The sequence below is a fragment of the Ruditapes philippinarum genome, unplaced genomic scaffold, assembly GCF_026571515.1.
Source record: "Ruditapes philippinarum isolate M1 unplaced genomic scaffold, ASM2657151v2 ctg363_1_1_1_1, whole genome shotgun sequence".
In the NCBI taxonomy this organism is placed as follows: Eukaryota; Metazoa; Mollusca; class Bivalvia; order Venerida; family Veneridae; genus Ruditapes; species Ruditapes philippinarum.
Genome location: NW_026851633.1, coordinates 535944 through 561689, shown reverse-complemented (window position 1 = coordinate 561689; position 25746 = coordinate 535944). Strand labels below are relative to the sequence as shown.

Genomic DNA, 25746 nt, shown 5'->3' with positions numbered 1-25746 from the left:
CCCAGGGCTTTTATTTGAACAAACTTTGTAGACACTCACTAGAAGATGTTTCATGCTTGATATCTAAACTCTAGCTATTTGGGTTTTTTCAAAGAAGATTTTTTAAGTTATTGCTATACACATAAAAGGAAAATCAATGACCCCCGGGGCGGGGCCAATTTTGACCCCAGGGCTTTTATTTGAACAAACCTGGTAGACACCTATTAGAACATGTTTCATGCTAAATATCTTAGCTCTAGCTCTTTGGGTTTTTTCAAAGAAGATTTTTTAAGTTTTTGCTATACACATATAAGGAAAATCAATGACCCCCGGGGCGGGGCCAATTTTGACCCCAGGGCTTTTATTTGAACAAACTTGGTAGACACTCATTAGAACATGTTTCATGCTAAATATCTTAGCTCTAGCTCTTTGGGTTTTTCAAAGAAGATTTTTTAAGTTTTTGCTATACACATATAAGGAAAATCAATGACCCCCGGGGCGGGGCCAATTTTGACCCCAGGGCTTTTATTTGAACAAACTTGGTAGACACCCATTAGAACATGTTTCATGCTAAATATCTTAGCTCTAGCTCTTTGAGTTCTTTAAAAGAAGATTTTTTAAGTTTTTACTATATGCATAATTTTAATATGTACATATTTTACCATACAGTTCTTAATTGGAAAGTAATACATCAGTAAAGTAACAGTCACTTAACCATAGAAGAACATTCTCTTTGATAACTTTTCAGTAAGCAGTCACTAGAATTGGGTCATATAGACCCTAAGATCCTAAAAATTTCACAAGAACATGCTTTTTCTGTTATGCAAATTGAAAAGTACATCTATACCCCAATTGTGACAGCTTTACTACTGCAAATAGATATCTAGATTGAAAAATGGCATAATAATTGGGTTAATATTGTTTATTACCATTTATCTGAAGTTGAGTTTGTCAAAATTTCTCCAACATACAGAACTAATTATATTTTAACATTGTATGACAATTTTTATGTGGTACAGTTTATATTTTGTTAACTGATTGAAAAGTGGTTGTGAAATTTTGAAGAACAGGAAAATGGGTCAGTAATGATTTGTCCTCGATTCATAGTAATAATTCAAGTAAAATTTTAAAAAGTTGGTGCATTTATTAGCTGAAATGATAATATTCGCAGAATTGAAAGAGAATTTTTTATGCTCCCCGAAAAATTTCGGGGGAGCATATAGTCGGCGCCTTGTCCGTATGTCCGTCCGTCTGTCCGTCCGTTGTCTTGTCCGGAGCATAACTTGAAAACCCATGGAGATAATTTGTTGAAACTTCATACACTGGTAGAGGGCATTGAGGGGGAGTGCAGTGTCAAAGAACCATAACTCTATTTTGCCCGGTTTTTGAATTATCTCCCCTTATAGAAAAATCTTGTCCGGGGCATAACTCTAAAAGTATAAGGGATATCAACATGAAACTTTGTAGGTGAATAGATCTCAATGGGTAGATGTGCAGTGCATAAGAACAATAACTCTTTTTGTCCTAATTTTGGAGTTATTGCCCTTTGTTTATTTTAACACTTTGAACTTTGTCCGGAACATAACTCTAAAACTATAAGAGATATCAAGATGAAACATTGTAGGTAGATAGATCTCATTGAGTAGAGGTGCAGTGCAAAAGAACCATAACTCTGTTAAGCCTAATTTTTGAATTATCTCCCCTTATAGAAAAATCTTGTCCGGGGCATAACTCTAAAACTATAAGAGATATCAACATGAAACCTTGTAGGTGAATAGATCTCAATGGGTAGATGTGCAGTGCATAAGAACAATAACTCTTTTTGTCCTAATTTTGGAGTTATTGCCCTTTGTTTATTTTAACACTTTGAACTTTGTCCGGAACATAACTCTAAAACTATAAGAAATATCAAGATGAAATATTGTAGGTAGATAGATCTCATTGAGTAGAGGTGCAGTGCACAAGAATCATAACTCTGCCTTGCCTAATTCTGGATTTATTGCCCTTTGTTTATTTTTACTTTTTGAAGTTGTCCGGGACATAACTCGGAAATCATAAGAGATATCATCAAGAAACTTTGTAGGTTGATAGATCACATTGATTAGAAGTGCAGTGCAAAGAACAGTAACTCTGCCTTGCCTAATTTTGGACTTTAAACTTTTTCCAGGGACATAACTCTAAAACTTCATGAGGTGTACTTTCCTGTGTCCAAAACCTATTCGGGGAGCATCACCCGGCTCAAACCGGGCTCTTGTTTATATATAATTTCACTGTCAGTTATTGTTGAAAAATCTGTTAGCTGATCGGAAAGAGGCAGTACGGGGATATCTTTTTATTTGTGCTGTTGGGGATGGTGTACAAATAAAATTCATGCATTTCAAACACGGATTAAACGTTGGCGATCAAATACAATTAGAAATTTGACATTATGGTTTGTCTCAGGCTCAGAATTACACTTGTCTGCCGGCAAGTGCCAATTTAAAATCTACTTGTCCGCCGGCAAAAAGTCCCGAGTCGGGAAAGTCGGGCATAGTAATTCCACACGCCTGACAATGTAAGGTAGTTTGACATTTTAAGTTAAACTTTATTTGTTGTAATTCTAAATAACTTGAGGCATGAACAATAAATTATAAGGGTAGTCTTGTATAAAAATTGTTGCTAATTGCACACAACATTTCTGTGACTTTTGGCTTCACACTTTAGTCCCCTATTAAATATATGGCACACTCATGTGCATTATGACACAATATATGCTCAGGAACTAAAACAGATGCTTATACAGCATATGGTATAATAAATACAAGTTTATATTAATTACAGACTATGGAGTTCCAACACCACCAGAGGAAAAGATATGTTTCACAGCTACAGAAAATAGTAAGTTTACTGATACATTGAGAGCACAACTTGTATTCGAAAGAATAGTTCCAGAAATGAGTAATCTAAAGAAAAAAGTATTTTATGCCACCGCAGCATCTGCGATGCGGTGGCATATAGCGATTCACCTGTGTGTGTGTGTGTGTGTGTGTGTTTGTTTGTTTGTGTGTTATATAGATTATATAGTGAACTTCAAAAATCTTCTTGTGAAAAACCACTAGTCCAATTTCAACATAACTTGGCAGGATTGATCCTTGGGTGAAGGGCTTCCAAAGTTGTTCAAAGAATTTCATTCCATGCAGAAATCTGGTTGCCATGGCAACCAAAAGGAATTATAAGAATAAATTTAAAAAATCTTCTTGTAAAGACCCAAAAGGCCTAGAGCTTAGATATTTTGCATAAAGCATTGTCTGGTAGACCTCTACCAAGATTGTTCAAATTATAGCCCTTGGGTCAAAATCGGCCCCGCCCCGGGGGTCATTGATTTTCACTATATGTACATATAGTAAAAACTTAAAATACCTTCATGTAAAGACTCAAAAGGCCAAGAGCTTAGATATTTTTCATAAGGCATTGTCTGGTAGACCCTTACCAAGATTGTTTTAATGATAGCCCTGGGGTCAAAATCGGCCCCGCCCCGGGGTCATTGATTTTCACTATATGTACATATAGTAAAAACTTAAAATACCTTCTTGTAAAGACCCAAAAGGCCTAGAGCTTAGATATTTTGTCTAGTAGACCTCTACCCAGATTGTTCAAATTATAGCCCTAGGGTCACAATCGGCCCCGCCCCGGGGGCCATAGGTTTTCCTTATATGTTTATAGTAAAAACTTAAAGAATCATCTTCTCTAAATTTACAAAGGCTAGAGTTAAGATTTTTTGCATGAAACATTGTGTAGTGAACCTCTAGCAAAATTGTACAAATTAAAGCCCTGGGGTCAAAATTGGCACAGGGGTCATTGATTTTCACTAGTCTATGTACATATAGTAAAAAAAAAAACTTCTTGTCTGGAGGTACAAGGCTTAGAGCTTTGATATTTGGTAAATAATATCATCTATGGGTCCTCTACTAAAGTTGTTTTAATTATGCCTTTAGTGTTAAAATTGCCCTGCCCCAGAGGCGATAGTTTTCCTTATATGTATAAAGTAAAAACTTGAAAACTTCTTCTCTGAATTGACAAAGGCTAGAGGTTAAATGTATGGCATGAGACTTTATGAGGCTTGAACCTCTACCAAGATTGTTCAAATTATAGCCCTGGGGTCAAAATTGGTTCCACCCCAGGGGTCATTGATTTTCATTATGTACATATAGTAAAAAAAAATATTTTTGTCTGAAGGTACAAGGCATAGAGCTTTGATGTTTGCTATATAATATCATCTATAGGTCCTCTACCAAAGTTGTTCAAATTTTCACCTTGGTGTCAGAATTGGCCCTGCCAGGGGGCAGTGATTCTCATTATGTACACATTGTAAAAACAGAAAATAAAACAAATGTTTTCTGAATGGGAGAAAGCTACAGCTTAGATATTTGACTTGAAATGTTGTTTGGTGGACCTGTATCAAGATTGTTTTGAATTAATCCCTTGGGTCAAAATTTTGCCTTGCCCAAGGGGAAAGTGACCTACTTTCTTGTCCTTTGATGTACAGCAATGGAATTTTGACCATGTGCACAGTTTAAGTTGTAAAGTGAACTTTGATATCAGCTGACCTAGATTTTGACAGAGTGTCTCACTGTGTTGTCCTTTGATGTAGTCATGATATTTAGGCTGTGTGAAATATGACCTTCACCACCAAATTCACCAGACTCAAGTGCATTAATATATTCCTACTCTGATCTTTTATTGGATTAACAATAGATTTAACCACTAATCTGATAATAAGAATTAGATAGGTCAGGGATCTATGCATTATGACAATCTTTAATTGTATAGAAACAAAATAAAATCTGTTCCTACACTACTATTTAGTGTTGTATTAATGCGGTGGCATAGCATTTTTCTCAAATGCAATCTTGTTTTGTGATAAATTAGAACAATTATTTGCTTGTCTCAGGACTTTCAAGTTTCAGGAGATGCTGAATCATAATTCTAAAATGCATATACTATGTCTTATTGAATATACAGTGCAGTCAACTGCATTAATTTTACACTATATATGCACAATAAAAGTGGAATTCTTACTAGCAGACAACATATGACATTTGATGTGACATCAAGAAATCAAATAATGTTATGAAAATTATTCTTCAGTCAATATATTTCAATATATATTTTATGTTAGAGTTGAAAAGATTAAAAAAAAATCTTGCATGGTAGCTCTAGTAAAACTATGAGTGCCTTGATGTTTTTCAAATGCTTTGTAATGTTCTGGCCCTCCTGATGATACAACTGTGTACCTAAGTATTTGAAATGGCACTGTGCATTATTCTACAACAATGCACTCAAAATGATATCTTTTTTCTTAACTATATTATACTGTTGGCCATAATTAACATTTATTCCTTTGCCAGTGCAAAGTCATGCACAATTTTGTAAAAGATAGCAGTATGCTATAACTAAGGCATTCTTTTTCTGAAGAGAAAATTCCATCCACCACAATTGTAAAAGTTCATTGATTGAATAACATTATCCATACCATTATTACCTGGATATGTACCAAAATATGTTCAAGAATAATGGAATATGCTCTGAAAGGAAATGAATTATTTTACTCTAATGTATGTATGTACTTCTATATTATGTAAAGTTAATCTTAAGGATTTATTGTATTGCTGCTTGCAGAAAAGGAAAACAAATTGTAAACATGAATATAGTGTTATGTATGCAACATATTACATGTATATAGTTTATCTCTGACAAGTTGGTATTTCTAATATTATCACTGTTTTATTTTTAGAACATAAACTACATGTGTACATGAGTATAATGTAAACAAAAGATTTAACATGAAGTTTCATAACTGTTGTAGAAATTTCCAGATTATTCATTACTGTTGAAGGTGCTAGCTAATGATTATGATTACTGAAGAAAGACTGATCTGGAATGATTTTAGCTAATATAGAGTGACACCGTACCAGTGCTCAACCAGTTTTCCACAAAAACATAAAAACTCTTTCAGAACAAAAAGTTTGCTGGGAAACTTATTTCACAATAAGCTAAAGCGTTTTAATTACACAGATCAGGATACAATTTACCACGGAGTTGTATATAGGGTATAAAACCACTATATTTTTCAGGCAACCAAACCAGTGCTCGACCAGGTGGTTTAATCTCTATCAGAACTTTTATATTTTAAAAACAGATATGACTTTTTATGTACAACAATTCTATTTCAAAAATATTTTGAAACATTTATGTTTTATTGTCTATAGATGTAAATATGAGAGCAAATATGATACGAAGGAAATGCTATACATTGACAAATTAAGTGTCTATAAGAGTTTTGGAATAAACATATACTGGGGTGTTTGAGATTACTTATTCTTATATTTTGTTTACTAAAATCACTTTGCAAACATAGTTAAGTGTGATAATTGTTGTAATATACAAATGGTCTACGCTTTAAGCGGTGTGTTCCCGGTTTGTTTCCGTACAGCTGCCATATTTGTTTACATGTTCATAGCCCCTGCCTTTTATGGAAAGCAGGGTTTTGATGGTTTTTGGGCACCTTTCCTATGGAAATCAATTGGAATCATAAGAGTAAAGGCAATTTAACAAAGTATTGTCCACATTTGCTCTAAATTATCATTATTTCAGTGTTTTAAATAGCTTTTACTGCTACTTTTATTATAGAATTGTATTTTGTACTGTTTAATATTGTCTGCAAAAAAGCCAATCTTCTACCAAACTAATGGAGTACTTGTACATGGTGTAGAGGTTACAGGTCAGGTACAAAAAGCACAAACAAATTCCCAGGGTTTTTCCACTTTTATGCATAAATCGTACACAAATAGAAGTATTGGTCGAGCACTGGGCTGGTCGAGCACAGGTACTGTGACTCTATATAAGGGGACATTTTTCATTTTCTTTACCTTTTAAGTCATCAATACACTTGGAGTATTATTCAACTTGGATATTAAGTAATTTAGTGCCAGATTTATTGGAGCTTGGATTTTAAAATAGATTAAATTATTCTTGTGGATTTTATTGTGGGAATTTATTCTAAAGTGTTCTTGGATTTAACTTGGATTTAACTGTGCTGTTCAAAAAGGGATCATTCCAGGATCAGACTAGACATTTGAGATTTATATTTTTATTTTGACTTCAGGTATTTATAAGCATAAATTGTTCTTCAATTTTTCTTTAATAATTTTTCTGTAATAAATTTGTTATTGTTACAAGTTTGTTGCTGGCTTTTCTTTCTCGTTACGCCTGGCTCGTAACAATAGCTGTTTTGCTAGGAACTTTTCAGCTTTGATATATATTTTCAGGTGTCAAATCAAAGAGAAATTGTAGATAAACATGAGAGAGAACTGAAGTCCAGGATAAGGGAAAAGTTTGACATAATGGACAGGTATTTCATGTATATACTTGTTTTTAGTCCCCTACCGGTTTGTCGGAGGGGACTTTAGGTTTACCCTCCGTCCGTCTGTCCGTCCGTCAGTCCGAGCAAACATTTGATTATTATGAGCTTCATTCCGTAGTTAAATAAAGAACAAAAACTCATAAAATTCAAATTAAGAGCTATTTTTTTGTTTTTATGAGCTTATTTTGCTTATGGACGTTGGTATAGCTGGTGTTTATGAGCTGTTTTGCCTCATAAACATCAAATTTTGGTACGTCCGTCTGTCCGTCCGTCCGTCCCCTTTCCTTGTCCGGGACATAACTTTGAAACAACAAGAGGTATCAACATGAAACTTTGTAGGTAGATAGATCTCATTGAGTAGGTGTGCAGTGCACAAGAAACATAACTCTGCCTTGCCTAATTTTTGAATTATTCCCCTTTGTTTATTTTTACACTTTGAACATTGTCCGGGACATAACTCTAAAAGTATAAGAGGTATCATCATGAAACTTTGTAGGTAGATAGATCTCATTGAGTAGGTGTGCAGTGCACAAGAACCATAACTCTGCCTTGCCTAATTTTTGAATTATCCCCCTTTGTTTATTTTACACTTTGAACTTTGTCCGGGACATAACTCTAAAAGTGTAAGAGGTATCAACATGAAACTTTGTAGGTAGATAGATCTCATTGAGTAGGTGTGCACTGCACAAGAACCATAACTCTGTTTTGCCTAATTTTTGAATTATTCCCCTTTGTTTATTTTTACACTTTGAACTTTGTCCGGGACATAACTCTAAAAGTATAAGAGGTATCAACCTGAAACTTTGTAGGTAGATAGATCTCATTGAGTAGGTGTGCAGTGCACAAGAACCGTAACTCTGCCTTGCCTAATTTTTTAATTATCCCCCTTTGTTTATTTAACACTTTGAACTTTGTCCGGGACATAACTCTAAAACTATAATAGGTATCAACATGAAACTTTGTAGATAGATAGATCTCATTAAGTAGGTGTGCAGTGAACAAGAAGCATAACTCTGTCTTGCGTTATTTTTCAATTATCCCCCTTTGTTTATTTTTACACTTTGAACTTTGTCAGGGACATAACTCTAAATGTATAAGAGGCATCAACATGAAACTTTGTAGGTAGATAGATCTCATTGAGTAGGTGTGCAGTGCACAAGAACTGTAACTCTGTCTTGCCTAATTTTTGAATTATTCCCCTTTGTTTATTTTTACACTTTGAACTTTGTCCAGGACATTACTCTAAAATTATAAGAGATATCAACATGAAACTTTGTAGATAGATAGGTCTCATTGGGTGGAAGTGCATTGCTTAAGAATCATTACTCTGCCTTGCCTTATTTTGAAGTTATTGCCCTTTGTTTATTTTTACTTTTTGACTTTTGTCCAGGACATAACTTTTAGAGATATCAACATGAAACTTTGTAGGTAGCTAGATATAATTGGATAGAAGTGCAATGCTTAAAGAACCTAAACAAAGCCTGGTCTAATTTTGGAGTTCTTGCCCATTGTTCATTTTTATGCCCCCACAATGTGGGAGCATATAGCGTTGCACTTGTCCGTCCGTCCGTCAGTCAGTCCGTCCGTCCGTCCCGAAATCTTGTGAACGCAACTCCTCTTAAACCGGATGGCAGATTTTGCTTAAACTTACAGGGATGAACAACCTTAATGTGTAGATGGTAGTAAAGGAAGGAATTTTTGCTGCGACCAAATTTAACAGAATTATGGCCCTTTGTTGATTTTTTCACTATATACTATGTAGAAATTTTGTGAACGCAACTCCTCTTAAACCGGATGGCAGATTTTGCTTAAACTTACAGGGATGAACAACCTTAAGGTGTAGATGGTGGTAAAGGAAGGAATTTTTGCTGCGACCAAATTTTACAGAATTATGGCCCTTTGTTGATTTTCAGTTTTCAACTTGTTAAAATATTTGACCTAGAGTCATGAGATTGACAGAACAGTGGCGTGTGGGGGCATCCGTGTCCTATGGACACATTTCTAGTTACACTTTAAATTTTACCCGGGACATAACTCTGATATCATCAGGAAACTTTATAGATAGATAGATCTCATTGAATAGAAGTGCAGTGCAAAAAAACAACTCCGCCTTGCCTTATTTTGGAGTTTTTGCTCTTTGTTCATTTTTTTCATACTTTCCTGTGTCCAGAACCTTCTCGGGGAGCATCACCCGGTTCAATCGGTTCTTGTTTCCTATGCTGAAAATTGTGGTTGCTATGGCAACAAATAGACTGAAAATATGGCAAATTTTACACATAACCTGGATCCAGTGATAACACAAAAAGCGTGAAAATATTTTTATGAAACCTGACATATGGGTAGATGGCAGCATGGAAATTATGAACATCCTTTTCTTATCTTCCTATGTTGAAAATTCTGGTTGCTATGGCAACAAATAGACTGAATTTCAAGATTTCTGATTCTAGTTTTTAACCAGGTTTTCAATTTTGAAAATCCTGGTTATTAGATTGGGGTATGGCGGGCGGATGGGCGGGCGGGCGTCAAACGAAATTGTGTCCGCTCTGTAACTCTTCAACCCTTTGAAGAATTTTGATGAAACTTCAGACAAATGTTTACCACATCAAGATGACGTGCAGAACGCATGTTCCGCATGGCTGGCTCCAAGGTCAAGGTCACAGTGACATTAACATTGAAAATCCTGTCCGCTCTGTAACTCTTCAACCCTTTGAAGAATTTTGATGAAACTTCAGACAAATGTTTACCACATCAAGATGACGTGCAGAACACATGTTCCGCATGGCTGGCTCCAAGGTCAAGGTCACAGTGACATTAACATTGAAAATCCTGTTTACATGATTTTAACTTGATTTGGCAGTCAAAGGTCATATCATCTTTGGAGGTAATTTAAAAAAGATATGATATATTATTTCATGTCTACTTTGTAACTTGTTTTTCATTATACAGAATTATCAATATAATTATAGTGAACAAATTCTTCTGTGCTGAACTCGTCCTACATTTCTCAACGGATTTTGTTCAAACTTTCACAGAAGCTTTGTCATCAAGCACCCTGGCACATATTGTCGGGGTTTTGTGATTGGATAGTTTTTGACCTAATTATGGCCCTTTGTTTTTTTCCTTATACATAATATTATAGTGAACACTTCTTCAGTGGCAATTCCTCCTACATTATTCATGTTTTACATTGCACATAGTTACATTGTTTGTTGCTTGTATTTGTATTTCAAATACAACATATTTATCTACAATGGTGATAATTGAAAACCTGGTTTCATGGCATTGCCATGTTTCTTGTTAAGTTTTTTCACTATAAGTTCTTTATTTCTTAAGGTATTTTCTTCGAACTTTAAATATAAGATGCTAGTCATCAACCACATCATATGTGACAAGGTTTACAGCTCTAGAACAAAATTTATCAGAATTACCTGCCTTGAACTTAAAATTTTCATGAAAAAAATATTGTTTTTTTTAATAACTTCTTTTTTTCTGAATGTATCTACTTCAAACTTCATATAAATGTTTCTTATTATCGCTCAACATTTGTGAGAAAGTTCAATACTCTAGCAAGACTATTTCCAGAATTATGCCCCTTTTGAACTTAGACTTTTTTTTGAGAAATTGGTAATTTTTACTCCAACTTCTTCAATCATGATAGGATTTTCTTCAAACTCCCACATCATAATAATAATTATGACAAGGTTTATAAATCTAGCATCCATATTTCCAGAATAATCTCCTCCTTAAACTTTTAATTTTTCCTATTCGTTCTTTTAACTTTCATTTACTTCAAATTTAAAATAAACATTCATTATTCATACCTTCATTACTAATTGTTCTTTGTTACACTCACATCATGTAAGACATCTTGCATCTTTATTTCAAGAGTTATCTCCTTTTTAAAAATTTTGCTTTTAAAAATGTTATATTTTGATAACAGGGATGTTAGAGTGTCCTTCAGTCCGTTTGTCTGTCTGTATTTAAAAACTGTTTCCTGTGATCACTTTTAAAGAACTTTTTCAACACATTTACTTAAAATAGAAACATAAGTGAATGGCCAATGGCCCTTCAGAATGTTGCTGGGGTTCTAACCGGTAGGGGACTTATGGATTGCTTGCAATACTATGATAATTGCTTGTCTAATTATGTTTTTATAATATACAAGAACATGTATTATTTTTGAAATAATTCATAATTGATATTAACCATTGTTATGTCATATATGTGGTCTCAGCTACATTTATTATTCTTACAGACATGTATATTATATTTTTGATACTTGACAATTGTAAACATAGAAATGTTTGTGATAGTAGTGCTTTAATACCCAGGCAAATCTTTAGATATGATAAGGGTCTGTATAATACCTAGCTTTATTCTACAATTGTGTCATTTTTATGCTCCCCGAAAAATTTCGGGGGAGCATATAGTCGGCGCCTTGTCCGTCTGTCCATCCGTTGTCTGTCCGGAGCATAACTTGAAAACCCTTGGAGATAATTTGTTTAAACTTCATACAGTGGTAGAGGGCATTGAGGGGGAGTGCAGTGTTAAAGAACCATAACTCTATTTTGCCCGTTTTTGAATTATCTCCCCTTATAGAAAAATCTTGTCCAGGGCATAACTCTAAAACTATAAGAGATATCAACATGAAACTTTGTAGGTGAATAGATCTCAATGGGTAGATGTGCAGTGCATAAGAACAATAACTCTTTTTTGTAATTTTGGAGTTATTGCCCTTTGTTAATTTTAACACTTTGAACTTTGTTTGGAACATAACTCTAAAACTATAAGAGATATCAAGATGAAACATTGTAGGTAGATAGATTTCATTGAGTAAAAGTGCAGTGCAAAAGAACCATAACTCTGTTTAGCCTCATTTTTGAATTATCTCCCCTTTTAGAAAAATCTTGTCCAAGACATAGCTGTAAAGCTATATATCAACATGAAACTTTGTAGGAATATATATCTCAATGGGTAGATGTGCAGTGCACAAGAATCATAACTCTGCCTTGCCTAATTCTGGAGTTATTGCCCTATGTTTATTTTTACTTTTTGAACTTTGTCTGGGAAATAACATTAAAATTATAAGACATATCAACATGAAACTTTGTTGATGGATTGATCTCATTGAGTAAAAGTGCAGTACAAAAAAACAATAACTCTGTTTTGCCCAATTTTTTAATTATCTCCCCTTTTAAAAAAAATCTTGTCCGGGAAATAACTCTATTTAAAAAGTACAAGAGATATCAAACTTTGTAGGTAGATGGATCTCAATAGGTAGATGTGCAGTGATTAAGAACTTGAACTCCGCCTTGCCAAATTTTGTACTTATTGTCCTTTGTTTATTGTTACATTTTGAAGATTGTCCGGGACAAAGCTCGGAAACCATAAAATGTATCAACAAGAAACTTTGTAGTTTGAAAGATCGCATTGATTAAAAGTGCAGTGCCAAGAACAGTTACTCTGCCTTGTCTAGTTTTGGAATTATTGCACCTTGAACTTTTTTCAGGGACATAACTCTGAAACTACAAGAGGCTTTCCTGTGTCCAAGACCTATTCGGGGAGCATCACCCGGTTCAAACCGGGTTCTTGTTTTTATCATGAATGAATGAAAATCTATAAAGATTATTAGATATGATACCTTTAATAAGATATTTGTAAACAAACAACTTTATTTAGAAACATTGCTTTTTCCAGAGAAAACACAAAACTGAAAGAAGAAAACAGTTATTTGAAGAGGTTGCTAAATGATAAGGTATTATATGATATATATTTTTATTAACTTTTACAAGTATCTATATAGATCAATTTGGAAACACTTTTTCTGACTTTTCATATATATTTTTACTAGTACTATTAAGAATGCAAGTTATAGTATAATATGCCTGAAAACATTAATGACATCAATGTGAATGTGTGCTCAATAATCTTCTATTTATTTCCATTGCAGTTCTACTGTATATGAATACAAATTGTTATTTAATTTTACCCATGAAATATGGTACTATATCAAAAATATTCTATATTTGTTAAAAATAAATCTGAAATATAAAAATGAAAGTGGGTGAAGTCAAAACTCATACATATATTTATTTATAGGGAATACTTTGTTATGATTCTTAAATTTCAGCTCCATGTCAGGGATTTGTAACCATTTTTTTCTTGATAATAAAATTAAATTAAAAGATTATTTTTTATTTTTCATTAAATATGGAATATATTTTCACTAAACATGATTAAATACCATTTATTTTTGTGTACTGGCTCGTGAAAATATGTGGCATTTTATCATATTTCCTGAAAATATATCCTATATTTCACTCAAACAAAATAGTATCTTCTTAGTGTTTATATATTAGCATTTCACATACTAAAAGTACTACATGATAATCATTTACAGTATTAAATGATTTATTGCCAAAACATAAATAATTACAGAATGATACATTAATAATCCTGCTTTTTTTCTAAAAAAATAAAGAGTAATGGGAGTTTAATGAGGTAATATTTGTATTTTGTTTGTATTTTATATTGTTGCTGTTTTTATATTGTTAAATTGTTTGCCTTCTTCCTGTCCTGTCTCCAGGATTATTTCCGTCTTTCTCTCTCTTATTATTTCTTTCTTCAGGCATCGAAAAATATTTTCAGAGTCACTTGTCTTGCAGGACCAGGACAAGTAGCTTCTAAATCCATTTGCAGGCAACATTTTTCTACTAGTCCTGCATCAAGTTCTTTAAAATTCTTCTCATAATTACTTGTACTAGTGGACAAGTGGAATTTTCGATCTCATCTTTGAACATTATAATTTCCAATCTAAATTAAAATGGCCTGCTTTCAAAATGATTTCACATAACTATTGACATCAAACATTGAGCAGAACAAAATGTTATATATTTTTATCTGTTGTACTTACATAATAATCAATGATACAATATACAGTAAGGGATAGCTGAAACCTTATTTTGTTGTGCTGAAATTCAATGTACTATATATGGCACACTCAAAATTTGTTAAGACATTTCTTTTGAATTTCATTTTGAAGAAGAGTGTTCTATAAAGTATCATAAACATTTGACACACATATCATGTAAGTTGAACAAGGCAGCATAGATATTGAAAAAACTGTTGTTTCTTGAGACAACAGGTTATACATGAATTTTAATGCTTCATTATTTCAATGTATTAATCATGTATGGGATTATTTGTTAAGTTCTTCTGATGAAACAATTTAGACCTGTAACTGAAGCTTAATATTGTAAATGTCTACATTAGAGGAAAGCTATGATTTCCCACTGCACACTTTGTCTTACTTTTGTTTCTGTTATACAGTTTGGTTAACTTATTCATAAAGGCTTTTATGAAGAATATGCATGGTTTTATGTTGAAGTCATTTCATAACAATAAATCCGAAACACATTGACATTCATACTTGTGAGTTATATCTGCATATTTATTGCAAATGAAAAAGTACTATTGAAATTTTATTTTATTTTATTGAATGTTTTTCTTTTTGTTGTTGCTTTTTACTAAGTCAAAGTTAATGTGTTCATTTTTGTGACATTAATGTGGGAATCTGCCCACAACCTTCTGGATGCCTCTAAGACAACATGATGGAAATGTTTTATAAAGAACCCCCCACCAAGCTTGATGTAATGGTTTGTATGGCTTATTCCCCCTTTACATGCTGAGTTTGTGTTATGGTTTTTTTTTTTTGAATTTGGAATGTTAGTTACATTTGAAATTTAAAGGATACTGAAATATTTGAACAGTAAAGAGCTTCGTAAACTTGTAGGCTGACAAGCTCTATACTGCTGGCAAATGCCAGTCATTTATGGTTCCAAGCAGGCAAAGGGTTAATATACATTTGACATTAGCATATCACATTTTGTTCTACTGCTTACCACAATGCCAAGTTTATTTTCTTATTGTAGGAGTCCTTCAGCATATGACAAGAACAGATATAACAACTCTCCAGGCCAAAAAGGTAAGCTTAAATACTTCACCTTAAAATGGAATGCTGTTAATATTGTAAAAAGAAAAAAAATCAATAAAGGAGAAAAGACAACAAGCAAAAACATTGTGATCCAAGAATATTAACTCTTGACTGGTGATTTTTTGTTATTATCTCCCTTTATTAATTTAATATAAATATTTTATTTTATCAAGAGCAGGTCATGAAAATCATGAATTATATTGGTTAGAAACTTGAAAACTGAAAAAATGATTGACTTCATTATTTTGATACCTTAGAAAATATATGATATTTAAAACAATTCACCCTTTCTTTGTCAGCGTGCTGGTATTAAAGTAATCACCTTTAGTACAAGGTAGAAGGGGCCTCTGTGGCCGAGTGGTTAAGGTCGCTGACTTCAGATCACAGGTCCCTCACCGCTGTATAGGTTCGATCCTCTCTCGGGTCGAAATCTTTCATGTGAGGAAGCCACCCAGCTGGCTTACGGAAGGTCGGTGGTTCTACCCAGTTGCCCGCTCGTACCTGGAATAATGCCGAAGGGGCACCTGGGGTCTTCCTCCACCAGTAAAGCTGGAAAAAAATCGACGAAAAAATCTCAGCGGGACGCTCTAGGATGGCCCGACTTGAGTGTACGGTCGGTCGCCCATATGGGCTTTCCGGCGGCGACCTTAAATAAACACATTAAAAAAAAAAAAAAAACAAGGTAGAAGTCTTGTTTGACTGCACAAATATGCAGAACTGCCCAAACATTATATACAGGGTTCATACAGTCTTAAAAAGTGCCTTAATTTGCTGCAAATGTGCTTGAAAATGATTGGATGACATAATGTAGGTAAAAATTGACAGTTCACAAAAAGAACACATTTAATTTTATACTTAAATCAAAAAAGTGCTTAAAAGTGCTTGAATTTTGGCATTGGGTTTCTGTACAAACCCTAAATATACTATTATATGCCACAAGGAAAACATTATCATTGCTAGTTATCAGGAAACATTTTTCTGTATTTCAGGGTATGGGTCTCCTTCAGGACTACATCAGATTTCACGTAGCTCAAGCACAAGGTATTGGGTGTTCAGTTATTCATAGCCAAAACACGAATATATGTGCAAATATTTCTTTTATTTCGAATGCATACAGTGTGGTATGAAATTGCACAGTATGGATTTCAGACGCACAGTGTTATAATCACAAGGCCATAGGCCTGAGTATTACATTATTAACATATGTATATTATACTGTGCGATATAATACCACAAAGAACTCAAAAATAAGATAGTTTTTAATTCTTACTTGTTGGTGCATTGAAAGACAAAGAAAAGTGTCGAACTGTAGGCTACTCCAATCTGCTGTAAAAACTGTCAACACATTTTCAATACATGCAAATACAAATGTATTTAAAGAATTAATACATCAAAAAATTTATTACACAAGGGAAGTCCCAATATAAGGGATTCTGAGTGAACTGTTACTTAATGAAGAGAATAAGAATACTGAGTGACTGTATTGAAATAAGGCATGCATTGTCTTGGAAAAGCTGCGTGAGTGTTAGAATGAACAACAAAATATCTTAAATTCTTTTTATCTTTTCAGCTCAATTCACAGGAAAATATCTCCTGGTTCAGGGGTAAGAACTATTGATGATTTATAGCACTTACAGTGCTTGTCTTGAACAGCAATTTCTTTGCCTAGTCAGGCTGTTTATAAATGTATTAATTTACCCATTTGCTATTAAGCTCATAATTTGATATTTTGTTTCAATTTTGTAGCATCATAGATTCATCATTATGATTCAACAGGTAATATCAGGCAGTGACACTAAATTGTTATATACTATATGCATTTTACGAGCTTCAGTCTGTTCAAAACTTACAATCATTTAAACTGGGCTATATATTGATATAATTTGTCAAAATTCGTTATAGATAATTATATTACTGGCAGCTGTTGCATTCTTTTCACTAACATTTACAGCTTCATTATGTCATACTTTACATTTCATAATGTTTTATTTATATAAATGCTTGTATTGATTTTCCAAATAACTTTAGGAGGTACATGGTGCTTATAATTATTAACCCTTTCGCTGCCAGAGGGTTATTGTTTTATTGATCACCTATTTGCAAGAGGGTTTTCTAAGAAATTACTATATTATTAATTAACATAATTATTATTATTTGTTATTAGTATTTTAATAATTATATATGTTTCCAAATCTGCGAGTATAATAATAATTATTGTCGATGATATAATTTTCTTTATCTTTATTATTATTTTTATTATTATTACATGTATTATTATTACTTTAGCCGTTTCTATAATAATAATAGTAATATTATTATTATTACTATTATTATTATAGAAACGGCTAAAGCCGTCCATATGGCAAATACGCCGAAAATGGCAGTGAAAGGGTTAAACATAATTTACATAAATGAAGTTAAGAAACTCCCCCAACACAATGAAAATATATTATGAACCAATTTTGATTTTTTCTCATGCTTTGTTTTAAAAGACCAATTTGTATTTAGCGGCTATTTTTGACTCAGACTGTATTGAAAGGCTTGAATAAAATATTTTGCGAGTTTGAATAATCATGACATTGATAATTTCATTATTTTTCCATTATTTTTAGTTTTTTTTTAAGAATCAATTTGATATTGCTAAAATTAATGATTATGTATTCAACAGTTGACGATGGTAACATCTGGAAGAGTTTCTGTCAGAACACCTCCAAGTGGCGGTAGAATGGGTAATATTTTAAAACTTCTTATAAATGATATACATTTAATCACATAATTAGTTCTATATATAAATACAAAATTGAGAAATTATTAAAAAATGGTCACTCTATAAAGTACATTGTGTGACATTAGAAATGTACATTATGTGGTATCAGATTTATGATACTTCAGATAATAACATGTAGGTTTTACAAATTTAAGTCATTATTTAATGAAAGAGGTCTTAAGTAGCAGGTTTTGGTTGTGTAAATTTAGATCATATAAAATGTGCATTGTATTTAATATGTCATCACTTTTCTTTTTGTATGTTTAGTCAAAAAATTATACATGTACATATCAAACCATGAACTAACTTCATATATATCACAACAAGTAACAGATAAAATAATGACACTTTCATGAATTTTGTCTTTGTAATAATTTTGTATAGATAATATGTTTTATGTTTTGATGAAGATATACAAATCTTGTTGAGCTTTTGAAAAAAAGAAAGAAAAATGGTTCATTTCATCTTTATCAAATGCATATATGCATACAGAGTTCATGGTAATGTCAGTGTGGAGCACCAATAGTTTTAAATTGTTGTGCAAGCTTACTAATGTAGACCATGTGATTCACATGTATACCATGTTTCTATCTTTTACAGGTGTGATACCTCAAAGTACTCCATCCCCATTGACTTATACTTCAAAATGTACCCCAAAGTAAGTCATATTTAAGAAATGGTGTGATATCAGTAACTATGTCCCCCTTCAAAGAGGGGTGGGGGGGGACATATTGTTTTGCAGCATGATGTCTGAAGAGTCAGTCTGTCTGTCTCCCACATTATTTCCAATAAATAACTTGAGAATGCATAGGCCCATTGCCCTAAAAATTTATAGGTCTTACAAAATAGAAGACATTGATTTTGGGGCCAAGGGTTTGAAGGTCAAGGTCACATTGAGTTTGTATGTCAGCCAATAACCCGTCAATCCATGGGTCCTCGGCCTTCAAACTTCAAATGTACATTAGTTTTGGCAAGTGATTGACCCTTAATGTTTTTCTGGGTTGCAGGGTCAAAGGTCATGGTCATACTGACTTGAATGCCAAAACAGTTTCCATTCACTCATAGGACCTGTCAAACTTCACAGGTGCATCTGTCTTGGGCTGTAGATGATCCAAGTTGTTTTGAGTGTCAAGGGGTCAAAGGTCAAGGTCACATTCTCACATATAGCTTAACAATCAATAGGCCCTTTGCCCATAACCTTAATGGGTGCATTGGTTCATGCCAGTACATGATCCTATCGATTTTTTGGTCAAGGGATCAAAGGTCAATGTCACATTGACTTTGGATGTCAGAACAGTTTATGACCAATAACTTGACTACCCATGAGCCCTGCATACCTGCACAAAACTGATTTTATTCTTAATCATACCCCTTGGTTAATATATGGCCTGCCCTGGTAGTCACTTAATTTATTCAGACTTATATAGAAAAAAACAACAAACCCAAAAACATTCAAGTCTTATAATTGTGTAACTTCAATTCCAAGAGCTAAAATATTAAGCATGTAGCATTAAATACCTTGTGGTCCTTTGCAAAACTGATATTAATCATGCCTCTGGGTCAATATTGGCCCATCTCAGGATCACTTGATTTATATAGACTTACAAAGGAAAAGACATTTAATTCTTATTGTGTCCAGAGCTTACATCATGTAGCAATTCAATTTGTAGATTTCCTACAAAATTTAAATTAAATTTAAAATAAAATCTTGACCCTCGGGTTAAATTTTGCCCTGCCCCGGGAATTACTTGCTTTATATTGGCTAAAGTATAAGAAAACACATCTTTTTTAGGGTAAATACTATAATATGCCTCTATATTTAGCATATAACATTGCCTTGTGGATCTCTATAAAAGTTTTATGAATCCTGTATCTAGGGTAAAACATGCCTCAACCTTGGGGGTCATTATACTGATATAGTATCATAAGGATAATTCCCATTAAACATTTTTCAGACAAATTTCTTGCTTTGGTCTCTTCCCCAATTAAAAGATTTTTTTTTATTATTCAAACAAATTTTCATTTGTTCTGGATTGCTTTAGTTTAACTATGTTCTTGTTTTTCATTTGTTTAGTTAGAATAGAATAAGCAAAAACATGTATGTTTGCTTCTTGAAAAGATATGTGTTTGTTTTGAAGTTGGTGGTACATGCTGCAATTCCTCACATAATTCCATGGATCAGATATGATATAAAAGTCCTGCAGATTTAGGTTCAGTCATATTTTACAGTGTTCCTGGATTCTGTACAAGTATTGATGGGATTCTCCACCATATTACAATAAACTGCTCCACATTTATCAATGATAAGATACTTAGTCATGGCGCACCCACAAAATGACTATTTTTCTTTGTAAACATCCCCTGTGTGGAAGGTAAAGTATGTTTTTATTCTATGAAATTGTTAATAAAATAAAAAAAAATTTACCTTCAAAACGACACGAAAAAGCCTGAATGGGAGCATTTTGTAGGTGCGGGATGTAGTAGTATACATCTAGAGACACCCTTCCTTTGCAGCTAAATAATACATGCAACATGTATATAATCTAGCTCTATATATTTCAGGTCAGTTCCACACCCTATTGGATTTGATGTTAACATGGAAACACCACCAAGGTAGTCAAATGCTTGCAAGTCAAGGACACGTGACAGAATTAAGATGATATGTGAATGCCATGCAAAGAATGCAAGCTACATTGGATTTCTTAATCTAACTGAAAATGCATAAAATTAATGCAAATGTGTTTTAAAATAAATCTATAAAATGCTGTAGTATTTAATAAGTTTGTAATTCATTAAGTTGAAAACTAAAGGTTACTTAAATGAGTAATTGATCACTGTATGTAATGTAAATTCGTAAGTGAATGTTATGTAAATATCATAATGTAATGTAAATCCTATGTACTGTAAATCAAATGAACATTGGAATGTAAATATATTGCAATATTACAATAAACTGCTCCACATTTATCAATGATAAGATACTTAGTCATGGCGCACCTGCAAAATGACTATTTTTCTTTGTAAACATCCCCTGTGTGGAAGGTAAAGTATGTTTTTATTCTATGAAATTGTTAATAAAATAAAAAAAAATTTACCTTCAAAACGACACGAAAAAGCCTGAATGGGAGCATTTTGTAGGTGCGGGATGTAGTAGTATAGTATGTAGTATCCTACCTTTGTATATGTTATTAATGTTGTCATTGTTTGGTTTCAATTCAGAACTGTTTTGTTCAGATGACCATTGTTAATTTATAAATTTTTATGTCACTTTTTTTTTTCCAAAACCAGTAGATTGTATAAGTGGGCTTTCAAAGCACTTCAGAGCTTGTGTTACCATATTTTGCATACCTGACTTTATGAAATAAATGTTATTTGACACATCTTGATATGCTTACCTTTATAATACACTAGTCCAGCTGTTATAAAATTAAGACATTTGACCAGTGATGCGTGTTTCTAATACAAAATGTGTGTAACAGCAGTCCAAGTATGTAATGACATGTATATTTTCTGCGACATTTGAGTATCAATTCTTTCCTTTTAGAAAGTTTAATGATAGATTTCATGTATGTTTAATAGATTCCAATACAGATGTTCTGAATTCAGTGCATGTTATTGTTCTTAAGATTTATATAGTTTTCAAATGACTAATGTTTATAAATGTTTTAGACTATTAATGAATGTTGCAAATTTTTCACACTTTCTAGCTATATATTATCAGACAAAATCTAATATCTGCATTAAATGGTATACTATTTTCATAGCCCCACAAATAAAGCTTAGGGGATGTATATGCAAATGAGCTTGTTGGTCAGTAAGTTAAGAATTATTATTTCCGGCTTATGACTCTTCAGTAAGACAACACATTGTTATGGTCCTTGGTACACAGATGTACCTGGGAACATAAAATACTGATTTAGTTTTAATTTGACTTCAGACAACTAATTTTTATCAAAGTGGGGAGCATATAGCGTTGCACTTATCCGTCCGTCTGTCCGTACATCCCGAAGTCTTGTGACTTCAACTCCTCTTAAACCGGATGGCAGATTTTGCTTAAACTTCCAGGGATGAACAACCTTAATGTGTAGATGGTAGTAAAGGAAGGAATTTTCGCTGCGACCAAATTTAATAGAATTATGGCCCCTTGTTGATTTTTTCACTATATACTATGTAGAAATTTTGTGAACCCAACTCCTCTTAAACCAGATGGCAGATTTTGCTTAAACTTCCAGGGATGAACAACCTTAATATGTAGATGGCAGTAAAGGAAGGAATTTGCGCTGCGACCAAATTTAACAGAATTATGGCCCTTTGTTGATTTTTTCACTATATACCATGTAGAAATTTTGTGAACCCAACTCCTCTTAAACCGGATGGCAGATTTTGCTTAAACTTACAGGGATGAACAACCTTAATGTGTAGATGGAAGTAAAGGAAGGAATTTTTGCTGCGACCAAATTTAACAGAATTATGGCCCTTTGTTGATTTTTTCACTATATACCTATATGTTGTCAGTGGGGGCATCCGTGTCCTTTGGACACATTTCTAGTTCATGTAGTTATGGCCCCTTTTTACACTTTGCGTTTTAACAAAAACATGATTTGCAGATGATATAGCTTTAATGAGGCTATGGCTTGAAATGGTATTTCAAACCATAAAATGCAAGTCAATTTTAAATTTGGCAGAAAAACAAAATGCTTGTTTTCATCCCTGTGCTGATGCTTTCAAAGTGCTCACCATTTTGGTTTTATTAGAGATTGAAAAGCTTTGAAGTTTGTTTTTTAGTTCTAGTATAAGAGGAATAGGAGGACTAGCACCATTGTTTTACATAGTTATGTCCCATTTACTTTGTTTTCTACTTTTAACATAAATAATAATAACTCAGAATCTGACACCAATCCCAACATAGAGGTATAAAATGAGCTGAAGACTACCACCAGGAATAGGTAAGACCGACTTAATGCACGATAAGTGATCCAGTCATTATTATAGTCATTATTATAAGATCCAGTCATTATTAAGTGACCAAGTTGTCGAGTATTGTTCTTCCTTTGCAGCTAAATAATACAACATGTATATAATCTAGTTCTATATATTTCAGGTCAGTTCGGCCTTCCACACCCTATTGGATTTGATGTTAACATGGAAACACCACCAAGGTAGTCAAAATGCTTGCAAGTCAAGGACACGTGACAGAATTAAGATGATAATTATAAATGTGAATGCCATGCAAAGAATTCAAGCTACATTGGATTTCTTAATCTAACTGAAAATGCATAAAATTAATGCAAAGGTGTTTTTAAAAAAATCTATAGAATGCTGTAGTATTTAATAAGTTTGTAATTCATTAAGTTGAAAACTAAAGGTTACTTAAATGAGTAATTGATCACTGTATCATTGTATGTAATGTAAATTCGTTGGTGAATGTTATGTAAATATCATAATGTAATGTAAATCCTATGTACTGTAAATCAAATGAACATGCTGTACATTGGAATGTAAATATATTGTATATAACTCTGAATTTTATGTAAGTTAATTTCTTAATTAAATGTAATTTAAAACTAAAATTGATTGTTTGCTATTCATTGACAATTCATGAAGCCCAGTTTCATAAAACATCACTCATTTTTAAAGTTCATGCATGTTATTCATTTTTGCTGCACAACTTACCTGCAACATTCTATGCACCACAGAAAAACATTTCTTGGGATGTCATATTTTTCTTTGTTTCTGTATGAATCTTTTATTTCAATTTGATCTTAATGAAAGTTACAGTTGTATAACAGTTTAAGTTTTTGATGTTGTACAGTTTGTTTAAAGTAACTAAGTCAGTCTGATTAATCTGAGTTATCATTTTCAATGCAAAAGTATTATATAAAAATTTCTGGAAATTAACTGTCCTTAAAATAGATTAAAACAAATTTAGCAGGAGATTAAAAAAAAAAGAGTTCAAAACTGATTTTACCACTTTTTAATCTGATAAAATATTCCCACAAAATAATAAAAAGTACAATTATAAACATCATAAATCATATAAATTTAAGCTATTAAAGTATAACAATAAAAATTGTGGAAATAATGCATATTTCATGAAATGTAAAATATACTGAAGCAGCAAGTTTTTTTTTCTAGAGACAACATAACAACAATTTTAATAACTAACAACATAGTAAAACAAATGCATATGAAATCTGCCAATATTCAAAACCAAAATAATTACAGGTTTTTAGGCTCTTACTATCCATTACAAGTTACATTGCACCAAAAACTTTTAAAAAATCCCCAAAAATTTTAGGAAAAAAATTAAAAATTTCCCTTAAATATAACTATCATTTTTTTAAAAATTTTTTAAAAATAAAAGTTTAAACTCCCCTTTTAAATTTTAAAAGTAAACTTTTATCCCCATCCAAGGGTATTTTAGTGAGTAAAAAGGGGTTAAAAAAGTAAAAATATTTTTTTTCCCTTTTTTGGCCAATAACCCCTTTTTTTAATTTAAAATTTTTTATTTCGCAAAAACAAAAATTTTAACAAAACAGATCCAAAATTTTTAAATTTTTTAAAAAGGGTTCCGTTAAAATTTTTAAACGTTTTTTTAAAAGGCTTATTTTTTTTAAGCAGTAAGGGGGAAAAGCCCTTTTTTAAAATTTTTAAAGGCAGAATTTTAAATTTTATTATCTAAACTTTTTCCTAATATCAACTGTTGTCAAACACCACTTTTGACAGTTCAACTCTTTTGATTAATATAAAAGTCAATTCACTCACTTGCATGAAATGTTTCAAAAGTTTAAAATCTTTTGAAAGATTAATGTTGCATTTGATAAATCAATTTAAACTTCACAACTGAGATTTCTTGTCAAATTCAGAACAATTTTTCACTTAACAGTTTTTTTTCAGCAGTAAACCAAGTAAGGCAGGGAAGAATTTTTTTTTCATTTATTTTCAGTTAAGATTACATTCTTGAATCAACTAATAGAGGATGTTAAACTAAAACAACTTGCAAAGCCAATCATATCAATAACCTGCACAATACATCATTTATGGATTTCTGGAAGTACATGTATAAACTTAATTATTGTTATGTAATAAAACTTTTAGAAAATAACTGTTATGATAGCACAATTTTTTTTTTTCAAAAAGAAGTCCCCACTGAATTGCAAATCCTTTGAACTTGCCTTCAAAAATGTAAGACATTCACTCTTCACATTGATTGGTTTGTTGAGGATTTTTTTTTTATCTTTTTCTTTTGATATTAAAGTATACATACTCTGTCATGTTTAAAGAATACAACTTGATAACGAAATAAGAATGAAAATATAATAATGGAAAAGAAATTTAAAAACTTCAAAAAAATTCTCTCAATTTGAGCATTGTGAAAGGTCTGTAATATTAACATTAATGAGCACCGACATTAATGGAATGGTTTCAGAGTAAAATAAATAAATATAACACAAAATTGAAAAAAAAATAGACAGGTACTGTAAATTTGTATCTTAATAACATTAAATAAGCACTATTGATATTTCAAATGGTTGGAGGAACACATGTGTCAGTTAAACAAAAATAAAATAAATAAAAAAATTGGGAAGTTAATTTTATACATCA

At 32.3% G+C, this 25746-nt stretch overlaps 2 protein-coding genes across 3 annotated transcripts in view; one reads left to right on the top strand and one right to left on the bottom strand.

Annotated features, from left to right (window-relative positions):
- Positions 1-23711, top strand: part of LOC132722283 (RING finger protein 212B-like) — a 35265-nt gene extending 11554 nt beyond the window's left edge. Inside the window, exons 5-14 of the mRNA XM_060706783.1 lie at positions 2800-2856; positions 7287-7369; positions 13079-13136; positions 13863-13882; positions 15313-15365; positions 16364-16415; positions 16945-16978; positions 18043-18103; positions 18742-18799; positions 20704-23711. Of these exons, the coding sequence (XP_060562766.1) occupies positions 2800-2856; positions 7287-7369; positions 13079-13136; positions 13863-13882; positions 15313-15365; positions 16364-16415; positions 16945-16978; positions 18043-18103; positions 18742-18799; positions 20704-20758 (531 nt within the window). The 3' untranslated portion in view covers positions 20759-23711. The remainder of the gene's footprint in view (positions 1-2799; positions 2857-7286; positions 7370-13078; positions 13137-13862; positions 13883-15312; positions 15366-16363; positions 16416-16944; positions 16979-18042; positions 18104-18741; positions 18800-20703) is intronic.
- The window catches only part of LOC132722763 (uncharacterized), a 451280-nt gene that overhangs the window by 44813 nt on the left and 380721 nt on the right, over positions 1-25746 (bottom strand). The window lies entirely within an intron of this gene.